The following is a 26,012-nucleotide window of genomic DNA, read 5'->3' on the forward strand; positions in this document are numbered from 1 at the left end:
TAAAAAAAAAAAAAAAACCTAGCAGGTAGCACCCAGGGAATTTAGGACACTACTAAAATACTAAATCTAAGAATAATAGCAACAGAAGGGGAAGAAATAGGTCAAAGTCACAGAAAAGTATTTTCAAATCATAGAAGAGAATGTCCTTAACCTAATCAACAAAATCATAGAAGAGAATGTCCATAACCTAAAAAAGATGATGCCTATCAAAGTATAAGAAGTATACAGAGCACCAAATAGACTGGGCAAGAAAAGAAATTTCTCTCAGGATATAGCAATTACAACACTAAATGTACAGAGCAAACAAACAAAAAAGAATATTAAAGCTACAAGGAAAAAAAGACCAAGTGACATATTAAAGCAGACCTACTAGATAGAATAACATCTGACTTCTCATGGAGACTTTAAAAGCCAGAAGGGCCTGAATAGATGTTCTACAGACTCTAAGAAAGCACAGATGCCAGCCCAGACTATAATACCCAGCAAGACTTTCAATCACAATAGATGAAGAAAATAAGACATTCCACGATAAAACCAAACTTACGCAATATCTATCCATCACTAAAGAAGGCCTTAGAAGGAAAACCATCCCACACACACACATACACACAGGCACACATGCACAGCAAAACAAAAGTAACAGGAATCAACAAACACCAGTCATTTATATCATTAAATGTCATTCATCTCAATCCCTCCCCCACACAAAAAACCAAACAAACAAAGAAACACAGACTAACAGAATGGATGTGAAAACAGTATCATCCTTCTTCTACATCTTAGAAACACACCTTAACATCAAATCTAGACATCACTTAACGCTGAAAGAATAGAAAAAGATATTGCAAACACATGAACCTAAGAAGCAAGCTATTATAGTTATTTTAATATCTGAAAAAATAGACTTCAAACCAAAACTAATTATAAGAGATAGGGAAAGACACTACATACTCATCAAAGGACACATCTATTCAGAGGATGTTGCGATTCTTAACATATATGCACTAAATACAAAGGAGCCAAAATTTATACTACATACATACATACATACATACATACATACATACTACAATAACTTTAAACACCAATTGACCCTCACACACTGATAATGGGAAATTTCAATACCCAACTCTTGCCAATATACAGGTCATGCAGACAAAAACTAAAAAGAGAAATGTTGAAGCCTACTGATGTTATACACCAAATGGACCTAACAGGTATTTACAGAACTTTTCACCAAACACAAAGGAATAGACCATCTTCTCAGAACCTCATGAACTGTCTCCAAAATTAGCCTCATACTCAAACATAAACTGAGTTTCAGCGGATACAAGAAAAGTGAAATAACAGCCTGCATCCTATCAGATCACCACATATTAAAGCTTGATACCACATAAGAGACATAATAGAAAGGTTACAAACTCATGGAAACTGAACAAATCACTACTGAGTGAAAAATGAGTCAAGACAGAAATTAAAGACTTCCTAGAATTGACTGAAAATGAAAACACAACACACCCAAACTTACAGCACAAAATGAAAGTGGTTCTAAGAGGTAAGTTCATGCCACTAAATGCCTGTATTTAAAAAAGAATGGAGGGATCTCATACCACTATCTTAGCAGCATACCTAAAAGCTCTAGAACAAAAAGAAGAAATCATACCCCTAAGGAGCAGATGGTTGGAAATAATGAAACTTGGACTGAAATCAATACAATAGAAACAAAAGAAATGATGCAAAGAATCAATGAAACAAAAAGTTGGTTCTTTGAGAAAATCATAAAATTGACAAATGTTTATCTAGGTTAACTAAAAGGATATCAAAATAAAGTTAAAGATGAAAAGAAAAAAAGGACATAACAACAGAATTTAGGAAATCTAGAGAATCATAAAGTTTTTTTAAAAAAAAAAACTTGTATTCCACCAAATTTGCAAACTTACCAAAGTTAAATCAAGATTAGTTAGCCACTTTAAACAAACCTATAAACCCTAGTGAAATAGAAGCAGCAATTAATAGTCTCCCAAACAAACAAACAAACAAACAAAAATCCACAGCCAGACAAATTTAGAATAGAATTCTATTAGACTCTTGAAGAAGCTTTAATACAAATACTCCTCAAATTTTCTACAAAATAGAAACATAAGGAACATTGATGAAGTTTTTTATGAGGTCACAGTTACATTGATACTCAAATCACATAAAGACCAAACAAAGAAAGACTAATTTTCCATTATGAACATTTATGCAAAATTTCTTCAGAAAATACTTGAAAACTGAATCCAGGAACACATAATGAAAAAAAAAAAAAAAAAAAAAAAAAAAAAAAGACCATCCTCCGTGATCAAGTAGGATTCACCCTACTTAGTGAAGAGATGCAGGGATGGCTAAACATCTGTAAATTGATGATTTTATCCATCATATAAACAAACTGAAAGGCAAAAAGAACATGATCATGTCATTAGATGTAGAAAATTATTTGACAAAAATTCAACACACATTCATGATAATAGTCCTGGGAATATTTGGGGTACACGGGACATGCCTCAGTATCATAAAGGCAGTGTATAACAAACACATAGCCACAATCAACTTAAGTGGAGGAAGCCTCAAAGCAAATTCCACTGAAATCGGGACCAAGGCTAGGCATTCCACTATCTCTATACTATTCAGTATTGTACTTGAAGGTTTAGCTAGAGAAAGACAACAATTCACAAACATCAGTAGCTGTTCTATGTACAAAGGACAGAGAAAGAAATAATAGCCTCAAATTATATAAAATATCTTGGGGTAACATTAGCCAGGTAAGTGGAAGTCTCATATGATAACAAAACAAAAACCTCAAGTATTGAAGAAACTTTAAAATGCAATTAGAGCTTTAAATTTGTTGTATTTTTATGTTAACATCTCTTCCATTTTCCCTCCTTCTTTCCTGTCTTCCTTCTTTCTTTCTTTCCTTCTTCCCTCCCTCCCTCCCGTCCTGTCTTTCTTCCTTCCTTCCTCCTTTCTTCCTCCCTCCCTTCCTACTTTTCTTTCTTTCTTCCATCCCACCATCCCTTCCTCCCCTTTTCCTTCTCTCCTTTTTGACTCATTCTTATGACATTAGAATTAGTAGCAGTAGTAATGGCCTGGGGCAAATATATTGATACTTTCTAGAGATACTAATTGAGACATATAGTTGATGCTATTGTTCCTTTGTTCATGAAGAAGACTAAATAGGATGGGTAGCTATGATACATAGAAAGAGAAGAAGAAGGCAACTCAGTTCTTGGAAAGAAGGAAGGAGACAATTTAGAATGCAACGATGGTGGATGTAAATTTAGAAAGAAGGCCTGCTACGTGTAGGACAGGTGAGGAAAAGAAGGTTGATGCAGGAATATAAGTGTTCTAGTAAACATTAACTGACAATTAGAAACATCTAAAGTCACTGAGTAATTATCTTTAGGTGGTTGGTCTGTGGATATATCTATGAGAGACAGTTTTGTGGCGATAGGATGGTGCCATTTCCTGGATACGACCTTGGGGTATATAAAAAAGCTAGTTAAACATGTAAGAGTGTAGATCTACTACCAAGCAGCACTCCTCCATGATTTCTGCATTGAGGTTCTCTTTTGCCTCCCCTCTGTGATACACTGTGACCTGTGAGTTGCAAGTTGAAATTATCACTTTATTCCACTGAATTGCTTTAGGTCAGAATGTTTTATCACAGTAACAGAATGAAGGTAGGACAGAAGGCAATGAGTTCTAATGAGTCCCTACATGATGCTTCTATTTCCTCATTGCTATCAAAGATCATTCCCAATATCTCTTATAATTTTATTTTTACAGAGCTGTTATGAGTAATTCAAAACATCACTGAGTTATAGCATTTTTGGACTGCATAAATTCACAAAGAAAAATCTCTAAATCAGAACATGTGTGCAAATTCTTAAAATATAAGAACACTCTAATTGACCACAATTAAGATTATGTAATTAAGATTACAGATATAATTACTGGCATTTGGAATCTTCTTGCTTGAGTAGACCAGATAATTACAATATTATGTTAAATATCTGAGATTCAAATTTATACAGAGAGCTTTTCAAAGATTTAAAAAAAACGTTTCCAAGGCTAGAGATTATTATTCTTTTAAAAACACACTTTTATTAATTTTTCAGACTTTCATATATTCATACACTATTTCATCACATTCTCCCCTGACTCTAGACCCACCCTCAACTCTCCCATTTCACCCAACCATGTGTCCATTTTTTTTTTTAAATAACCCACAGAATTCAATTTGTGCTGCCGCCCTATTCTCCTGGGTTGTGGGGACATGCCCAGAAGTATGGTTAACCTACTAGTGGCTGCACCTTTAAAGAAAACAGATTATCCCATCTCCAAAAGTCATCAACTTTATGTAGCCCCTCAGCTAGGGGCTGGCACTTATGAACATCTCCCTTCTCCCTGCTAGAATGCTGACTGATGTACCTTGTGCAGGTCATGTGCACGCAAGCACAGCTATTGTGAGTTCATGACAGTAGTGATCCTGTCATGTCCAGAATATACTTGTAAGCTCGGGTCCTCTGTGACCTCTGACTCTTATGCACCCTTCCAACCCCAGCTTCTGAAATAGTCCCTGAGTCTTGGTGCACATGTGCTATAAATTTACACAAGAGTACTTAGGCACTCTATAGACTCTTTCTGCATTTGGCTCCTTGTGAGCATCTGCCTTAATTGCTAGTCACTATGCAGAGAAACTTCTCTGAGAACTATATTCTTGATGTGGGCCATACTTTAAAAAAAATGTGTTGCTAGGGACACAAGGAAGAGCAAGGAGGAACCAGAGTGGGTGGATGATTTCAGAAACCTCATCACCCCTGTAGGAAAAACAACACAAAACCACAACCCAGACTTTAACATTATCTTTGACCTATAAGGAACCAGTACATTTTTTGGATGATTGTCATCTCAGTAATGTAAGGTATTACACAACATATTCTTGTAAAACTTTTCAACAGCTCTAAACATGGTACTCTGGTTGTCATAGCTTTCTGAGGTTGAGAGCAACTTGTCAACCCAAGGGGAAGTTGTTCAGACCAATACTGGGCAGTAGAAATAGAACTAAAGCCATATATTTAATTTCAGATTTGCTGGTAGCTACATTTTACACACACACACACACACACACACACAGAGAGAGAGAGAGAGAGAGAGAGAGAGAGAGAGAGAGAGAGAGAGAGAGAGAGAGAAAGCATACCATACTTAAAGTAACATGGGGAAAATGTTTTCATTTCAAACACATAGTGAGCATAAGCAAATGCTTACATTCCCTTTGCTGTACTGTTTTTGAAACCTAGCATGCCTTGTACACAAATGCTCTTTTCAGTTGGACCACTCACATTTCAAATGCTTAGAAGCCACATGACAGCACAAAGGGGCGAAGGTCACAGGATGCAGAGTCTGGACTCTACCACAGCTGGTAGAGTGTGAGTCATGGTTTATTAGCACTCTGCACACAAGCTTTCAAATATCTCCCACCATGGCTGGAATAATAACTCAAGGCTTAGAGAATGAAGGTGGTATGGCCCTGGATAATTTCATTGCCTCTCAAATTTGCTCTCTTTCTGCCTCTGCCCCAGGCTTGCTGCTGTGTCAAGTTCATTCTCCCCTCAGGGTCAAGGGACTTCCTGGATTCCATCTTCTCAAGTCACAAACCTGGGAGTCATTCAGATTTTTCTCTCCATCAGATTTCCTGGTTCTCGGGTTCTTACAATCTTTTGGCCTCCTCTTTCTCAATGTTCTATGAGTCTTAGTTATGGGAGTTGCATTGTAGATTTATCTATGGGAACTAAGTGCCACTCAGACACTTGTTTTCTACATTTTGACCAGGTGTGTGTGTGTGTGTGTGTGTGTGTGTGTGTTTTGTTTTCTTTATATATGTTGCAAAGAGCCATTGAGAGATTCATATCAGTGGCTACACAGATAAATATTTAGAATGCATTAGACATTACATTGATTTAGTAAAGTGGTGATAGTAGGGTCTCTTGTACCATCCATGACTTAACTAGACAGAAGTGGTTGGCTAGGTTTACAGTACCAGGTATAAATCCCTTTTGAGAGCTGCTGGTTACTGCCAAGATATGACTACCATCCTTTAGGGGTATGGTGCCATGCTAATCATCATAGTAGTTTATAGGTATTGTAGCTGTGTAGGATTGTTGCATATTTTCTTCCCTTTGAGGCTTGCAGATCATCTTCAAGTACTATGAAAGCTAGTCCTCAAGCTGGACTTTCAAGTCCAGTCCAGCTCAGGTTCTCTGGGCCTTGTGTCCAAAGTGCATGGTGTTTTTAGCCATGGGGACTTATTTTCTCAATCTCTAGGTGGGAACCAAGGGCAACAGCAATAGCCTATATTGTTTTGGGAGTATTTCACTCACTTCCCAGACCAACCACTGGGAAAGTGGTTTCTCATGCCTCCTATGGAGAGTTTTGTTAGGAAGACTATGTTTACCATTTCTTATGCTAATTGAAAATCCACTTCTTTAGTCTTGCTGTGTCTCTGGAGCTTCAGATTCACATTTTTGATGGCCTTAGACACCCAATTCTAAAATCATTTCCTCCAGACTATACCCCTTCAATACTCCTTGTCTACATGTCCATTGTCCAATTCAGATGCAATATCAACCCTGAGTCCCCTTTCTTCCATCCCAGATTCCAAATAATCACAAATTTTTATGTAACCCTACTACCACACCTGAGTTCAAGCCAATTGTCACGTTGTGAATGACTTCCTTATACACACTTTAGTGCCATTTCCTCCTTCCCTTAATTCTTTGTAATGTCCTGGAGTAATTTTAGGAAAATACAAATCATATCTTTCCATCAGGTGCTATAAGTACTTGGGCTTCCAAGGTAACATGTGGCTTCCCTGTACCTTTAGAACTATAGTAATTGTGGGGGAAGTAAACACACCACAAATACACAAAACAGCAATTATCCAACATATGCCTCTCAAACCACTGCCCACCAATTCTTATTTCTCAGCTCTCTGGAGACAATAATTTCCAATTATCTACATGATTCCTTCTAATTTGTTTCTTATGAGGAAGAGGCTGGCTCCCACTTTGCTTGGATATGGAGAGCTTTCACTCCATGTTGCTTCCCATCCCCATGTATTTGGTCAACTAAGGTAACAGAGCTATGAAGGCCTTGTCTCCTAGAATCAGTGTGAATTTAAACTTGGATTCTAAGCCATGATGGGAGAATTCCCTGCCATGTTGATCTTTTGACTATAGTAAAACAGACTCCTCAGCCCAGAGCTTGCCTGCATTTACTACTGGGAACATGTATGGGAACTAAATATACTCTATCCGTATTCACTGCTGAATCCACTGACTTTTCTAAGTAAAGTCCTAAGTGGGCAATTACACCCACCTCTGGGTGAATGGATCAAAAGAATTTTCTGATACTTACTAATATGTATGTCCCTAGACTGTCCTCACCTCCAGCTTTGTAAGTCTTCCCAGATGTGTTTTAAACATTGGTCACTCATCACTGCCATTTTATTTATTTATTTGTGTGTTTGTTTTTGTGGAGTGGTGAGCTTTCTCCTAATGTCATCTACTCTGCTGCAGTCTCTGTCCAGTGTGCTTCAGTGCTGTAGTCCTGGGTTCTTTTGTTTCTCTCTCTGCCTTCCTTGTACATCAGAACCCTGTTTTCTTGGATCCTATTTTCTCTCCTTTGAACAAATCTGCTAAAAGCTGTTTCAGAAACGGACTTGTGTGGTTTCTTTGTTAACCTTTAGTGTGTGAAAACAGCTTTATTATTCTTTCACTAGGTGAATACTTTGTCTACATGGACATCTAGATCAACAATGATTCCCTTGTATTCCTTTCTGTCATCTGTATTGCTGTTGAGAAGTCTAAAGTCATTCTTCACCCAGTTCTACTTAGAATCTTGTGTTTATTTTTTTGAAAGCTTTTACAATATACTTTGTCTATGTGGTTCTGTGGTTTCATAACGATGTGTCTCAGTGTAGGATTATTTTCTTGCATTGTCTTAGAACTCAATAGGCCCTTTCACTTTGCAATGTTATGTTCTGTCGTTCCAGGAAATTTTCTTGAATTGTTTCTTTGATAATTTCCTCTTTTTTTCCATTTGTTTTCTTTTTGGAACTCCCATTATTCAGACACCAAACTTCCTGTACTAGACTGCACCTCTCTTGTGTTTTATTCTCTTGCTTTTTAAATGCTTTAATCTTGCTTTGATTTATGGGAGGTTGTTTTCATTCCTTATATTTTTAATTTTCATATGAATTTTCTTAAACTGCTAAGGTTACAAGTGTTTAATTACTTTTACCTTTCATAGTAATTTATAATAAAACTTCAAAAGTTTTAGTATCCATGTCTTGTTTAGTGGGTATAGTATCTTATACCATTTCAGTAGCTTAAAATCATTGAAGAAAGTAATAACAGTTTTTGTTTTCTTCCCCCTGCATAATCTCTACTGGTTTCTAGTTGAATTTCAATGGTTAGCTTTTTTTTTTTTTTTTTGGCCTCTTTCTTATTAGGATACTGAACTCAGAGTCTGAAGGTCCATGAATGTCTTCCAGGAGGGAGTCAACCAAATATCTCAAGGAAGTCTGACTGATATAGTTGGCATCTGCCATGGGATACACTGTGGAACCATGGGACAGGAGAAAGAAACAGGGGATTCTCAGTCATCACTTACATTGTTTGGAACATTCTTAAGTTTCTTAGTTGCCAAACTGAATAATAAAAGACACCTCAGAGAAGTGCTAGTGAGATGAGAGGCAGAGCCTTTGGGTGCCTACCAGATAGCAATGACTTAAGTGATAACTTAAAATATTTAGTTCATTTATAAGCATGAATTTGAGTAGAAAGGAGCCTCTTTTCAAAGTCAGGAAAATGTCTTTCAATATCACATTCATTTCTCATATGTGGGAAGTGCAACATATAGTGTTATAACTTAGGAATTTTGGCCCACTCCTTAAACCTGTTAAGCTTGACTTGTTCCTTGAATTCTTCTATAATCCTATATACTATGTACAACTACTTTTTGGATATGGGAATGACATACATCATGCTACAGAGGTGGCTTATTCAGGGTTTTTTGGAAGCTGAAAGTGTCTCAGTGACACACTGGAGTGTATGTGATGATCTTGGGCACTGTGATGGTTTGAAAGAAAATGGCCTCCATAGGGAGTGGCACTATTAGGAGGTGTGGCTTTGTTGGAGGAAGTGTGTTACTGTGGGGGTGGGCTTGGAGATCTCCTATATGTAAGATACACTCAGTGACACAGTTCACTTCCTGTTGCTTGTGGATTAAGATGTAGAAGTCTCAGCTCCTTCTTCAGCACTGTATCTGCCTTCACACCACCATGTTCTGCCACGATGATAATGGACTAAACCTCTGAATTTGTAAACCATCCCAATGAAATACTTTCCATTTTAGAGATAACATAGTCATGGTGTGTCCTCACAGCAACAGAAGACAAAGTCAGACACTTTCTCATGCCGTCTTTAGGTCCATTTCTACTGTTGCATAGGGATACTACTTCTTTGAATAGGATAAAGATTAAGATTACAATAAAATGAGTCTACCAATTCAAGTCATTGCTGATTGTCAAAGCATGCATTTCTTCAGTTACATTTTAAAATTTATAAATAGTAAGTACCTGCAGTGAGGGGATGTGTCCTGTGATAACACCATCACTGATTATTTTTTGTAGATGACCTCTTCTGGCTTGTAGGTACTTGATTGCAATAGCTATATGGCATGCATCCTGGAAGGAAAGACAGGATGCTTTTCATAGGAGAGCTCCATTTCTTAATTTAATTGCTCCTGAGAGGACTTGTCTCAACTGATCAAAAAGCCTTACAGGTTTAGTTCTCTGAGGCAGCAGCTTCTGACCACTTTCACATCCATGTCTAGACTTCAGTTACAGGACTGGCTTCTGAAGCTTGATGCAACATAAAACACTGGAGCTGGTGACAGTCATAAATGAGGACTCTTAGCTAATGGTGCATCTGTACCATACATATAAGTAACACCAAAAGATAGGACTAAATAAATCGTATCTTTGTCAGAAATAGTGATAGATATTGTCTCATATAAATTTATGTAAGATAATTTAACAATGAAAATAGGGACTCATATGACAAATTATAATCTTTAAGTACACTTTAATAGGATAGGAGAATATTGCTGGTCTTTAATGCATGCTTTGACTTGTGTAGTTTATTACTTTCGGACATATTCTGAGCTAATTTTTATGTAATGTCACTTAGATGCTTTTACACCTTCTTTGTTCTTCTGTCAGCTGTTTGCAAGTAGATCATTTTGCTTCGGTCACTGGGATTCTTATGCTCTAGAATGAAAACACTCAGGACTGCCTGTAAAATAATTATGTAAATGTAGTTCTTATTTCTGGGTAAATTTGGAGGTTTGTGTCCACGAAGAGAAGTTTCGGAAAACATGAAAAGAATCTCAATAAGGAATGGGCAATTGATGAATGGCAGAATGAGGAGGAAAGATGAGAGAAGTCTCATTTTATAGGAGTACAACTACACTAGCTTCTGCAACCATGCTCCTCCTCTCTGTGGGCTCAAAGAAAAAAAGAAAAGGAAAGGAGGAAGGAAGAGAGGGAGAGTGGGTGGGTAGGTTGAGGAGGGAGGGAAGGAGGGAATGGAACTCATATGAACCAATTTTATACATCACTGGGAATATAAGAGATAGCAGTAACAGTTAAGTGTTTTGAATTACATGTAACAATTTCATTGATGACTCATAGAAAAATTATACAAACTACATAAACTGTGTGCTCCTTCATTTCCTGAATGTGTTTAGAAATGAATGACGTTTGATCATAAGAATAATGAAATAGCCCACCATTTTAGAGTTCTTGGAGGATATTTAATTCCACAGATTTCTACCACTTTAGTAATTATGCTGATTAGACATCAAGCTTATGAAATTTTACATTAATGAATATGTCTACTTTTCTATCTCTGTCATTCTTGGCTTCCTTGTTTCATGGGTTTCTTTTTTCTGATCCTATCTTTGCATATTGTTATGGGTCAGTGAGTCTGCTTGGCTGTTCTGTGATCCTAATCAAATCCTGCATTTGCAGCTAATTTGGATTAGGATTTCTTCCTTTCACATCAACGTGCAGCATAGTAGCTCAGTTTTTTCTTATACAGGAAGGATCTGTAATAAGAGCCACAATATTTATAATTGCAGTTATGTTGAATGTGACTAGAAAAGATGGGCATTAAATCACATGTAATTTTTGTCAATGGATCTTTGCCTTATTTACCTATAAAGTAATCTATGCTTTATATATCAACCTTCATATATCAAAGGTTTATCACCCTTAGTATGTAAGCTGAGCGTGGGGGTAATTTTTCCTATAAATTTAGGGTCAGATTCTTGCAGATAATGACCCCAGAGGTTCCTTCATTCTCACTCTAACTTTTACAGATAAGGAAGCAGGCACTCATCTAAGGCTACATATCACTTATGGATGGAGTAGAGATGGAACTCATGAATCCTGGGTTCACAGTTACTTCTCCAGGCCTACCACATAGTGAATTTGGTATGCGTCAACATTTGATGGTAGGCCTCTATGTACCTCTTTGTACTCAGATGTTGCATTTTTAAATTTAGGTCACCCCAAACTATAGCCTTGTGAACCATACATTAGTGGAGAAAGACAACTGGCACAGATCCATCTTCCCACTGAAAATACATATGCCACATGGACGCTGGATAATTATCTTTGTGCCTTTGTGTCTCTAAACAAACAAGATAATTTCACAGTGACAACAATCCATTCTATACTCTCTGATAAGCAATTAATCATCTATAAAACATGTACTGTGCTTTTCCAAGGGTAGGGTCTCAGGCCTTGTGGAGTTTAAAAGACAGGATAAAGGAAATGTGAAACATTTCATAGAGTTGAATCCTACCAGCCAGTGAAATAACTCAGTGCATAAAGGCACTTGCAGGCGTGCCTGACAACCTGAGTTCAATTCTTGGATGACATATGTGCACTGTGGTGCATTCGTGCACACACACACAGACACAGATACACACATGCATACACACAGACACACACACATGGTTACACAAACACAGACACACAGACACACACACACACACACACACGTTGAATCTTTAAACAGAAACATACACATCACAAAAGCACGAAGATAATTTCCTCTGTCAGTTTGTAGTTTTCTTGCCAAATTTGCCAGTGTAACCCATACCCAAGAAAGGGCACAGACAAACAGGGCAGAAAGATGGTTATTTGGAATTGTCAAGCTTTATCTGGCCTGTCATGGGACACAGGTTTAAATGCCAGATATACTGTTCAGACTTTTGAAAAGTTTTACAGTTGAAATGGCTGAAAGTTTGTAGAAAGTTAGTATTTTTGTTATGTAAAATTAATGCATTGGGGAGGGGTAAAATACTCAGATTCCACTTTCAACTATAATTTGCAAAGGCAAAGTTTTCTTCCATCTAGGACATATTCCTTTTTTTCCTTTTTTGTTTCCAGAAATTTTGCATCATACAGAAATGTATATATTTTTGCATGTTTTGGTGTTTTAATATTAAATATGCATTTCTCTGCTAACCCTAGACATACCCATGCAAGTTTATGCTATTTAAAAAAAAAATGGTCACATACAATAGCTTTGTATACACAGATGTTAATTTAAGTAGAAATTGGCTCTTTAAAAAAATCATAATTAGGGAGTGAAACAGATATAACACACATGCATGTGCAGGTACATGCACACACACACACACACACACACACACACACACACACACACACACACACACACACAGAGCATTTGAGGACACTGAGTCATGACCCTGGGCCTGTGAACAGCATCCAAACCAGTGAACAACAGCACTCTTATCAGTGACTATTTCGTCTTTGTTAACTGAAGAACCTCTCAGTTTTGGAACTCTCTCTGTCTCCCCCTCCCTCTTCTCCCTCCCTCTTCTCCCTCTCTCCCTCCCTCTTCTCTCTCCCTCCTCTCCCTCCTCTCCCTCCCCTCCCTCCCTCCCTCCCTCCCTCCCTCCCTCCCTCCCTCCCTCCCTCCCTCCCTCCCTCCCTCCCTCTCTCCATTTCTCCCAGGTGTCTGTGTATCCCTGTCCCTGTCTTTCCCTGTTCAGTTGTAACTGCTGACTTTCTAACCAATTTGAGGAAGTGGTAAATGTCAAAACTCTTTCCTGTATGAGGCCACACTTGGTGCTTTCTGTAATTATCGAGATATGGCTGTCAGGATCCTACATCCCTGCTGTTAAAGTTATCTTGACTTACCTCATGAATTCCTGGCTCTCTCCTCTGCTGGGGTCTTGGCTCGACTAGCTGCCTTATATCAGTGGCAATCTACCAAAATCATGTAATGTGCTCAGCACAGGGCGGAACAAATCACTGTTCTACCTCACAATTTAAGGAAGGCAGGGGGCTAGCTTTTGTTTCAAGATAAAAATCTGACAAAACACAAACTCCCCAAAACTTCCTTTAAACTAAACAGCATTGTCACACCCGCACAAGCTCCTGTTACTTACACCGCCAGATGACTCAAGATTACTAACGTTTCTATTCATAAGAACTTTGCTGGCTCATAATCAGTACAGCAGGCCTCCCCCATCTTCCTTCACTCTCCCCTGGGAGACTGATGTTTGGAGTACTACGTTTATTAGAGAAAAACCTCCGTTTTCTGCCGGAACTGTTTGTCCCAGGTTTTAGGAAAAAACGCCCTTAGTAATTTTTCAAGTTCATACGCTGAGGTGGGGAAGGAGGTGAAAATGTTTTTTAGCTTCTAAGGCTTTCAGTTCAGAAATCGGACACTTGTAAAAATAGGTTTGTGAGCAGACTAAGGACCCAGTACACTGTTTACCAATGAGCGGGGTATTCCTCGGAGTAATCACCCACAGTGACATTCCTGTTACCCAGAGACAGGGCTGAGGGAAAACACAGGAGTCCTGCTTTGTAGGAGTTCCGGGGGGGGGGCACTTTTGCACTTGACCCCAAATGAAAAAGGGGCTCTCTTTCCCTTTGGAGCTTCCACTTTCTCTGTAAATGCAAACCAACTAAGCCAACCAGAAAGTCTGTACTAAACCCGACGAGCAGCGGCTCGGAGCCTCCCCAGCCTCCGCGTCCCGCGGGCCACACGGAGCGCGCCGCAGAGGGTGGCCTGGGTCGGTCCGCGGGCCTCGGTCCCGGAGCGCGCGGGAGGAGCGCGGACGCGGCGGGCGGGCGGGCGGGCGAGCGGGCGGAGCGCGGGCGGCCGGGAGGGGGCGCGGCGGGTCCGGGAGGGCGGCGGAGGCCTCGGAGCCGGAGTGGGAGCGAGGTCGCATCGGGGTCCCGCGCGCCAGGCCTTGGGCGAGGGGAGCCGGGGCTGTCGGTGCGGCGCCGCGCCTCGGGCTGGGGACTTGTCCCGCGCGCGTCTCCCGCAGCCGCCTGCGCCTCCTCCAGCGCCCGCGCCACCCCTCCGCCGGCCGCGGCCGCGCGGCTCTCGCTTACAAAGGAGGGAAGATGAGGCGGGCGGCGGCGCGGCACGGGGGCCCCCGGGCGGCGGGGATGGCGGCCGCCCCCGGCGCCACCTAAGACGCCCCCGCGCGCCCGGCCTCGGCCCAGGCCCGAGCCCCGCAGCCACCCGAGCGCTGCGCGTCGCCCGCGGCCCGCGAGGAGGCGGAGGAGCAGGACGAGGCGCCGCCTTCCCCGCGCCGCGCGCCCTCGCCGTTGTCTGCGCTGCGCGCTGGACCAGTTTGGCGAAGTTGCTGGGGCCCCGCGCCGCCCAGATGTGCGACCTCATTGAGCCGCAGCCGGCCGAGAAGATCGGCAGGATGAAGAAGTTGAGGAGAACTTTGTCAGAGAGTTTCAGCCGCATCGGTAAGTGTGCTCCGCTGGCCCCAACCCCGTGCCCTGCCAGCTATCCCCGGGCTCGTCCCCGCGCCCCCACCCGTGCTCCGGGCACCAGCCTGGCAGCTGCCACTTCGGGGTAAGCTGCGGACCAGGGATGAAGAGGACGTCGCTGCGGACCCGAGGGAGGGTATGGGCCAGCGGGAGGGCCACCCCTCTATCCCGCGATCTGGGCTTCATTCAAGGACGTCCCAAGCCTTTAATTTGGGACCCTCCTCCAGCCACTAGTATCTTTCACACCCACAGTGGACCCGCGAGGGCAAGGGGACACCCGGTCCTCACCGCCATCGGGGTTCTGCGGCCACCCAGGTTACTTGTTATTTTTAAAGCGCTTTGGTTTAACCAGTAATTTAGTTTTGAGAACTGTCGAGTCGTTGACGTGTGCCTGATGTTTAACGTGGTTATCCTAAAGGAAGTGGGGCAGATACCTTGGGACCTTTTGTTCCGTATTTCGGGTCCTATAAATGGAGATTTGGGTGCTCAGTTTTTAGGACCTTCCAGCTGCTGTAGAGAAATGTGAGCTGTGAAGTTTGAGACTTCACGCACCAGTCTCCTGAACTTGCTCCATTAGTAGAGTTCAGAGGCTATTGTCTTTAAAAACAGATCAACCAACTTAACAAAGAACAAACAAATAAGAAACAAAGAAGATCAGGGAATATTTAGGATACTTAAAAAGTAAATTCGTGTTATAGGGTACAGAGATATGGCAACAGTGTCATGTGGAATGGGTTGGTTAAATCTTGAGTGTTACTGGCAGAAAGCGCCTCTTAACCTGGGTGTAGCTGCCTCCAAAACTGTCATAACTTTTATTGATACAGAGAAGAAGGGATTCCTATAAGCCCTGAAACAAACCTATTAGTGTCCAAGCATACCTCCTGGCCTTTGGCTGGCTGTGATCATGTTGATGAAAGTGTTAATTAATTAATCATAAACAAGTAATTCCTTAAAGCACGGACATGCTAGTGATTATCAGTACTCTGTACCACAGTTCATTGTCCATACATGCAAACTGTCTTCAAGTGAGAGGAAACACGGGTAAACATTTAGTTAGCTTATTATTATTATTATTATTACTTTGGTTGACATTTTTTTCTGAGAACACTACAAGTTGTGTGTAGAAGCTAAATTAGTTCAGCCTTTATTTATTGCATGTGTTGAATGTACACAAAGTCACTTGTCTGAGTTAGGCATTCAAATGTGGAATCTTACATTTAAAAGAAGTTTGACGCCAAGAAGGGTGCCAGACTGAGGTGTGGAATCCTGTGTATTATTCACAAGGATGTTTCAGTGTTGGACTCAAAGCACCACCTAGGTGGGTTCTGGAGTCCATTAGGGCCCGTTCTTAAGCACATTAACTAGATATTTACTAATGCTAATGATTCTGTTGGAGCCCCTCCAGTTTTGTGTTAAATAATTCATCGCAGTTGAGTCTCAGTAAGAAACCAAGGGCATTCATAGAAAAATCCTGTATGTATAAATAATTTTAGGGTTTGGTGGCCAATCAGTAAAATTTGGGTTAACTGCAATGCTGGCGAGTGGGTAGTGTAGTTAGTTGGGCTTTCAATATCACAGAGACTTAGTGATGTGAAAACTCCCTTTGAGTCTGACGCTGCTCACAAATGCCTCCTATGATTGTATGGCATTAGAAAACAGTACAGCTTGGTAGAGAAGGCCGATCATTTTTGGTATTGAAAGAGAATTGTGAGTCAGAAGAGTGGATCTTAACTGTGGTATATTGTGAAAGAAAATATTGACATTATTAAGAGATTTTAGTTGTGTGTGCACCAAACCCAGGGTATTTATTAGAAACAGCAGTGCTGAAAAAGTATCTTTTCTTCTGCTTTTCTTCATACTCAGAGGCAATGAACTCATTTTGATGACTGAAGGGCTTTTTGAGGAGCCAGAGGCAATGGAATGAGTTTTTGCAAGGAATGTGGTCTGTGTATCAGATGGGATTCCTGGTGTTGCGTGTCCTAGCTCGGTGACCTTGGATAGACCCCTCAACTTTTCTGAGTCCTAGTTTTTGATGTATCACTTTAAAAAATTTGTTTGTTGGTGCTTAGTGGAACAAAGATTTGAAGTCTTGTGTGACATGCCATGTAGACTCAATGAATATTTGCAATCTGTTGTCATTATTAGGGACTAGATCTTGCTGGCATGACTACATAGAAAGCAAGGAAAAGAGAAGTGTGGGACAGATTTGTAATATAGCATCCTGAAAATGGACTTGGACCATTCTGTGTCTGGCTCTCTCTTTTCCTGCTTGTCTCAGGCAACCAGTAATCCACTTAAATCCCTGCATTCTCTCCTGCACATATGTGTATGATTGTTGTGGGGATTAAGGGAGACAGAATAACATTGATACATCATCTATCACTTGTGGAAGATCTGTACTGGAAGCTCTTGCTAGTTCTTCTGATTTCTGTTTGTTCCTTCTTATCACTAATCATTTACCTAAAATATTATGGCAGTTCACACATGCATATGATATGTGGTTGATGGCTATTATTAATGATAATTCTTAATACAAAAAAGTGGGAATGCTTAATTTGTCACACATCATAGGTCATGATGATTTTGTCACCATCTACCCCAATGTAACTGATCTGAGAGTACCAAATTATAAAAGGTCAAATAAAACACATTGGGTTTCTAGCCGCAGGGCTCTAATTTATGACATCTGCTAGGGAGTGACTACAGTATAGTTGTAATTCCTTTATAAGATGAGTGGGTTTGGATTTTAAAGTCAGCCATCCATTTTAATAGCGAGTGTTTACAGTTTCCTGATCAATAGTGTCAGTGTGGTCACTATTTAGGAATCACTGTTTTTGTCTTATACCTGATCCCCTCGCCCTCCTCACTTAAAGACTTTTAGGCTAGCTAAGTAAACAGGAACTTAATTGTGAAGTAGCTGAACTGTGCTATAATCCAGTTGCCCTGGATTTTGCAGGGAGGTTCAGGTAGACGAAGGCTGTGAATTGTCTGTATGATACAGTTTGGATTCTTCCCTAGGGAAAGGAAGTTTATGCTTGATATCTGAGATGAACCAATGTATTCCATTTCTTTAAAGGATGTGGTCAGTGCAGAGAGGAAGCTGTGATCAAGCTGAATTCTTGTGGGTTTGTTACTTCTGCTGGAGGTGTGTATTTCTAGATTTGACTGTCATTGATGAGCCAATCTGTGAGGAGGGAGAAATGTAAAGTTAGAGGTTCAGATACACAGTGTAACTAATATCCCATATTCCTTCCCAAAGCAGTTATAAAAGATTTTAATTTGGGGGTGGGGATTTAGCTCAGTGGTGAAAGCTTGTCCAGTATGTGTAAGGCCTCGACCCCTGTGCCTAGCATGAGAGGGAGCAGGAGGGGAAGGGATATTATGGTAATGGAATTTATGTTTATGGTTTTACATAAAAATGTTTTCATTTGCTAAAACTCTAATTTATATCAAAATATGAGGTTCTCCCTCTTTGCCATTGAGATAGAACTTGCTTGTACCTTCTGGTGCTAGATATTGTACTGGCACCAGGAGTTAGTGAGTAATGTGGCTGGAAGACAGACTGGTGAGTGGGCATTGCCACCACTAAGTGGCAAATTCTATAATAGAGGTTCGTGAACTTGCCATCCGGGGACACAGCAGGATTTCTTCTCTGTGCTTTGAGGAACTGTGTCTGAGCTGATAGACTATCTGATCATATTAAATGACTTAATATTTATCCCTTTGTTAAGCTAGAGGAGCACAATCTGCCTGTTGTCCCACAGTATCCTTGAGGACAATTGTGGTTTTACATTAACATAAATGATTAATGACAATCAGGGAACGTAATCAATAACAAGATGTTGTGTGCGTGTTTAGGTCAGAGTTTATTCATCAGTGAACTGATAACTATCTGGGAAGGACACCTTGATCTTTGTTACACTATTAACTGCTTTTTAGGCCAAGGATGCAGTATTTCGAAGAAACTGTGTCAGATATCAATTTGACAATGAAAGGTACCTATTGAGTTCCTTTTGGTCCAGATCTGTTTGTGCCTGTGTTCTACAGGGTCTGAGCATATCACACAGTGGGGAGAATCTGCCTTCCTTTGTTGCTTCTCAGACACACCTAGAATTTTTTCTTTATTCTCCTGTTCCCATTCTTCTTAGTTAGGATGACGGGAAATTGTTAGAACTAAGAAGGGGAGAGTGGGCCAGTGTGAATGTTTGAGAACCAACCTCCCCACCTCATTCATTTCTCACCTTCATGCCATGTTTCCAGTCCCCAAAGGGACAGCATCAGCTGCAGTACAGCTTTGCTTAAGAAAACACATGCCTAAACTTCAGCACTCTTGCAATGTCTACAGGAGATAAAATTATTTTTGAAAGTTTGTCTTCTGAGTCACAAGTTTTGCAAGGCTGTCATGTGGCTGCGCACTTCATTCACACTTGCTAACTGATTGATGGAGGGAGCTCTAAGTATGTGCTCATATGCTACTTTGTGTTTGAAGCCAATGTTATTCTAAAATATGAACTTTTTGAAAAGTGAGGAACTTGTTTATATTATGTTTGATAATGGCCAGGCAAGCATATTAATTAAAAGACTTGCCCTTGTTGACTGGGCTTGAGAGTTTCTAGATGGAAGTTAAATTCTGGTGAAAACTAGTCAGTAGAATCAGTTAGGGTCTTCTTTCCTTCAGGTTTAGTGTAAGTTAACAATTCTGCAGTGAAATCAATCTGTGACTGATTTCTGGGACAGCCATTGGGGCCAGGGTAAGGACTGTCTTTTAATTTTCTGTTCAGGGCAACTTGTTCTCTAATGACAAAGTGGACAGTCTTATTTGAGATCAGTGTTTTAGGCTAGAAGGGGAAAGACTAACAACTAACTGGTAAGTGTTTTAGCCACCCTAGACAGCCTGCATCCTGCTACACACTTCTACACAGCTACATACTTCTGGACTTTTTAGAAAGACAAATTTATGATCTGAAACAGAGAGAAAAAAATCTTTTTAAGATTGTTAGAAAGACAGGCATGGTAGCTCAAGCCTGTAATCCCAGCATTTGGGAAGCTGAAGCAGGAGGATTACTGCTAGTTTCAGGCCATACTGGGTTACAGAGTAAGACCATGTCTCAGAACTCATTCCATCCCACACCACACCACACCATGCCACATGGCTTGAGTATATAACTTTTTACTTAGAAGTTTCTGCTTAGACTCATTAATTTCTCAGAACTTAATTGCCAGAATAATTTGCTTTTCATTGCTTTTATTAGAGCATGACCTTTCAAGCAACAGACACTCCCATCTTTTCATCCAGGCTAGGACTATCTATCATATAGACCTGTAAACATCTATGAAGGATTTTGTAGATTTGCAGCATTTTTGCAACTGGTAGTTTCCAACAAATTAACTATTTGGTGCCTTTTCATCACTATGAAACATTGTAACTGCAGGGTTTAATGAGCTGATACTTGACAACTACATGTAATATTCTTCTCTTTTTCTTTAGAGTGGTATAAAATTTCATTTCCAAGGTTAAGTGTGTTTAAGATAAATCTAAAGTATTTGTTAGTTCCTATGAAACATTTTTCAACATGTTCTTTTCTTTGGAAATTTGATTATACAAATTCATCATCTTAAAATGTTTGAACTATGTCTTTTATTCCACATAGTGCTCACTTGATAATCTTGGTCTTTTATTACCATGCTCAGACTTTGCTTTGTGCTAAAATATTACTTAGACCCTGTGCAGAATGTTTGTCATCCTAACAAGTGGCTTGGGAGGCCCACAAACCACACAGGAGGAAACACCAGGTGCTGGAGAGGAAATTAGTTTTCGATTACTTTGTGTCCCTTTTATACTTCCATTAGAACATATTCTGCCAAGAGGTAGCGAAAGCTTTGCCTGCTTCTCTTCCTTATTTTCCAGAATGCTTCATTTACATATTTATGAAAAGTGTTTCACAGATGTATGCTGTGCTGTTCTCGCTCTCATTTGCAGGTTTTGTATATATATATATATATATATCATGACATTGTTATTCAGGTGGGGTACAGTTTTGCTTTCTGAGATGAAAACACTGTCCTGTGCTCCCCTTTCTGTTTTCTGGAATTTAGATTCTTGTTGGGATGCTTCACAGTAACTGTGTCCTTTCTCTTTCCCTTTTACAGCTCTGAAGAAAGACGACACCACCTTTGATGAGGTAGGCTGATTTTCTTTCTCTGATGTAAAGGTATATTTATGTACTAGTAGATAAGAGTCCATAGGGGCCAACTTTGTGCTCAGAAACAAACCTAAGAAACAAGAGATGATATTTGTTTATTTTGTTACCCTATATTAGTCTCCAATCTCAAATAGCCATTGAGTTTTATAGTAATCATCAGAAATGTGTCTGAATCAATAAAAGACACATTGCGGGCTTCTGTGTTGCCTCCTTCTTGCTGAGGACCATTTTTCAGAAGCCCATTGTGATGGGCATGTGCTGGGCAAGTCCAGAGCTGTTGATAAGTTGGACAGCAAAGCTCCTTTGCAGACCTTGCTGAATCAGGGTGTGATGTGCTGATGCCTCAGATCGTCAGCAAGGTGATATTTACAGGTCCAGTTTCTCTGCTCTTTGTGGATCAGATGGTTCTCTTTAAAAAAAAAAAAAAGAAAAGAAAAAAAGCCACGTTCATATGTAATAAATCGTTCTGAGTTCTGAGTTCTGAATATGATTTTAAAATTGTACTTTCCTGACTTTTTGTTACTGTTTCCAGGGTGCTATAGAGGGAATTATTTCATTGTACACATATAAAGTCAGTCACGTGGATGTTGTGAACAGGCTGTGTGTGTACATTGTATGTAGTTACATGTAAACAGAGGTGTTTCTACACCTTGTGCTAACCCCACAGCTTAACGAGTGGCTGGATTTGGTTGTTTAACACTCTCAGATTCGCGGAAGATGCTGCCGATCTCCCCATGCACTGTAGTGAGGGAAGGACACGTGTGCTCATGGAGTGTCCCTTTGGCCATGTCCTGTTACACAGGGAGGACCACTCAGGGCAAGCCTCCTGCAGGCGGGGATTTCTGGATGGGGCCAACGCCATTTGGTTCTCATACTCTGTTTCTTTATCACTGCACCTGTTCTGACTTTCCTGGTCCAAGCTCTACAAAGCTGTGTTACTGGACTCCAAAGCCAGTTTCCCGGAGAGCATTTTTGGAACACCCTCCTGAACTTAATTCCTTTTGTCTTGAATGAGTAGAAGAAATTTTCCTTTCCCATCCTAGTAGATAATACTGGTTCCCTCCAAACCTGTATTTCTGGAATTTCTACTGTTTTGTTACTGAGATATCTGTTTTCAAGAGAGTATTTTTATTTTATTTTTTTCAGGAAGAATCAGAATGAGAATATTGGGCACCTTTTCTTTCTTTATAAAGAAAATTCTCCCCTGTAATTATGGAAGTAATTTAAGTCTACATAAAGAGAGACCTAAAGAAAGGAAGGAAGCTAAAACTGTTCAATCCTGATATCCAGATAGAACCACTGTTGAATATTCTTGCTTCTTTCTCCAGGTTTTAAATCCATAACCAATTATTATGCCACCTTTTTCCTTTAAGCCATGACATATTCTCTATGTCTTCATAGGCTCCTCCTAGTCATTGTTGGAAAGAAAAACACAACACAAATGAACAAACCAAATGCCTCCTTTCTTATTATGCACCATTGTTGTAATATGTGTTAGTCTATCTCACAGCTGTGTGTACATTTGTCTAGACAAGCACACAAACCTGAGAGGCTGGGTAGAGAAGTGGGCAAGGAATATATAAGGATGTCACAAGCTGTAAATACTCCTGTAATCTTACTTCTAAAACCTCTTTAGGATCAGAGGTCTGGGTTTTGCCATTTGAAACAAAATCATCATAACCAGCTCTCTCAGAATTTCCCTCCTTCCATGGTACAGAGATTTTGTTTGTTTGTTTGTTTCTTTTTTAAATATTGTAAACCAGAAAGTCACCTAATGCAAGACCTGGAGAGCAGCAGAACCCATCATTTCCTGGCTTTTCACAGATGAGCCCATTAAGGTGCAGAGGGCCAGAGTAATTTTCAGCTATTTAAGCAAAGCCTAAGGTCTTGATCTGGGATGGTAACCACCACGCGTGCCTGGGGGTAAATGCTAACACACCTGCAGTTGAGCAACTGCTCCTCTTTGCACAGGTCTGCAAATGGTAGTAGCTTCCTTGTAGGTGACCTGAGCAGCTTAAATAAATTAGTGCTTATAGGCTTTTAGGAGACTGTCGTATTGGGATTGGTGGAGTTCGTATTGTCATCTCTGTTGCTGTCACCAACACCACTGTCTTCATTGCATGTGCTAACCATGGCAATCTACCTTCTCTGGTTGGACGAGCTATGAGGGTGAAGAATTCAATTAGAAATTAAGGCTACAGAGGAGATTACGTTTCAGATATACTGCGAAAATTTTACATAGGGCTTTGTGTAATGATTTACCTACTAAGAGGGTGAAAATATTATCTAAAACCCACCAGTTTTTTTAACCCTCCACAAAGGGATGCCACATTCACCCTTGTTACTCTTGGGCACACAGCATGCAGCTAACATTTGTAAGTGTCTTTTAAGTATAAGCAGCCGTTTGCTGCAGGAGCAGAGAGTGATGAGCTGAGTGGAGGCAGCAAGACTTTCTCATTTGCTACTTAGCAATTTGGGCAAGTTATTAATACAGTCTTGGTTTTCTCATTCATTTACATGTCAACCAGTTTGACTACGACGTTCTTCACAATGCTTTGAGTTCTAGTATAGGGTTCTAAGTAGCCAAGTTACCTTACATAAAAGTCTGCGGGGTGGGGGGAGGTGAGGGGTAGGATGGGGGAGCTGGAGAGATGGTTCAGTGGTTAAGAGCACTGGCTGCTCTTCCAGAAGACCTGGATTCAATTCTCAGCAACCACATGGCTGCTCACAACTGTCAGGGGATCTGACACCTTCAGATTGTCCAGGAGTTTTCTTGATTTCTTCCTCTCCTCCTGTTGGCATCTAGTCTCTCAGTCTCTTGGAATTCACTTGAGACTAGAATCTTGCAGCTTGAGGGTTGGGTCAGTTTCTTAGCAATGCTGCAAGGTGTGGCTGCTCTCCTTACCCTGAGTTTATGAGCTTCAGGCTCCTTATCACAGGGAGCGCCAGAGGGTGCCTGGGTTGGAGTGTGGGTGCTACTCCAAGATTAATGTGAAGATTTCTTTTAGGTGTGTGTGTGAATGTTTGCCCTTGAACAGAGGAGGAAAAATATGCATTAGTTAGTTATTTACTGTCTGATCGTGATGCTTGGCTGATTGTTAAAACAGCATGAAATTATATATTCAGGAACTATGTAAAGTGGATAGTGTGTGTGTGTGTGTGTGTGTGTGTGTGTGTGTGTGTGTTTACATGTGACTGGTTTGCAGTTAAGTGTTGAGGCCTTCAGACATTTGCAGTGATGGGTAGTAGATATTGCTGAAGCCCGTTATGGTTGGAGACAGGAAATTTTAAGCCCTTCATTTGTTTTGCATTTATTTGGTCCCTGACTAAAATGGCAGCCAGTTTATGAACTGTGAGTTGAGTCTATATACCTTTTGGATGAATTAATCTAATGAGTTTTAGGATTTTCAAATAATTTTTCCCTCCAAGTTTTAAACTTACTTCCACAACTAACTGAAGTTTTCAATATATGGCTAAAATGAAGGAACCAAATAGGTAAATGCTGGGGAACAAACCAACTAGGTAGAAGGTAAAAGAAGGTTGGTTTCTTATGCCATTGTTTCTACTGGGCCTGATAGTGACACTGTGATGACCTCTCTACTCCGTGTAGGAGATTTTGCAGAACTTTCTGAATGTCTTGGTGGCCACATTCTTCCTTAGGCAGAAAACCTACACCATGCCTTCTTCATAATGAGCCTCAGTTTTATATTTATGATGTTTTATTTTTTTTGTACAAAAGTTGAAAGAATGCGATTCTTCTTCACTCACTGCCGTGAAACCACCATATGCAGAGTTGTTTGCACGTTGGAGACAAAAGCTGAGGTACCTGTGAGTACATACACATGGAAGTGTTGGAACCCACCGAATAGTTCATGATTAAATGAGAACTGAAATGGTATAGCTCTGTTTTTTTTTTCCTGTTACAAACTGTTGATCTTTATTGGCTTTTTGATGAGAAAGTATAAAAACTTTAATGTTTGGAATAAATCTCTGAAACATGAAGCATTTGGGTGTGGTATCCAAATGGAAATAATTCAGCACCTATTTCGTGGTGGAAAACCCTCATAATGTATCCCCTTTCTAGCCGGGCCTGCTTTTTCATGTTTGTAACCCTAAAGGAGCTCCAGGGCTTATTTCGATATTTTCCACCTATTTCAATCTTGAAATCCCAGGGAAATGTATACAAAATATATAAAAATCTCCATTTAAACAAACCGTATCTGAGAGCACTCAGAAGTATATTTTATATACCAACTTACAGTACGTATACTGTAATAATTCTTGCAGATAGGTGGGGACAGTGTACACTTGTTTTAGCTTCCAACACAGAGCATGGCCCCTGTTACTCGTATAATGATGTAATGCCTGAGATGATAATTGTAGCAGTAATTGACTTTATGAGAACAGGGCTGGGGTGCAGGGATGTTCCTGGACCCTGTTTTCCAGTCATTGTAATCATGTCTCTCATGCGTCTCAGTGCCTGTGGGTCTATGTCTGGCGTTCAGCAGTCACACTTAGAGTTCCCTGTTTTCTGGAGCTCCAGCCCACTTCGTGCTCAACCGGTTTCATTCTCTGGTCCCTTTGGTTCTCACTTTGCTGCCTACCCACCCAGCTGCCCTGGCCCAGCCCACTGCCTTTCTTTGTTTTCACTCACTCTGGGCACATCTCTCTCCTGACAGTACCCTCAGTGCTGTACCCCTTTGCACATCATTTGTAATCTCTGTCAGTGTGGATTTTGACCTGCCATCTTTTCCTCTCACCTCGTGGCTGCCAGGAGCTGCTTGAGGAAATCCCTCTGCAAATAAATCTATCAGTTCCTGCCATGGCTGCAGCCTCAAGCAACTGAGCAGCCCCCGTTTGTGGGGCTG

General features: G+C 40.5%; 1 protein-coding gene across 1 annotated transcript in view; it reads left to right on the forward strand.

The window, feature by feature from the left end:
* The first annotated feature begins 14,678 nt into the window (after window positions 1-14,678).
* The window catches only part of LOC127214182 (cyclin-dependent kinase 14), a 294,998-nt gene continuing 283,664 nt past the window's right edge, over window positions 14,679-26,012 (forward strand). The window contains exons 1-2 of the mRNA XM_051174586.1: window positions 14,679-14,917; window positions 21,092-21,123. Coding sequence (XP_051030543.1) covers window positions 14,827-14,917; window positions 21,092-21,123 — 123 coding nt within the window. The 5' untranslated portion in view covers window positions 14,679-14,826. The remainder of the gene's footprint in view (window positions 14,918-21,091; window positions 21,124-26,012) is intronic.

The sequence above is a fragment of the Phodopus roborovskii genome, unplaced genomic scaffold (genome assembly GCF_943737965.1).
Source record: "Phodopus roborovskii unplaced genomic scaffold, PHOROB, whole genome shotgun sequence".
Lineage (NCBI taxonomy): Eukaryota > Metazoa > Chordata > Mammalia > Rodentia > Cricetidae > Phodopus > Phodopus roborovskii.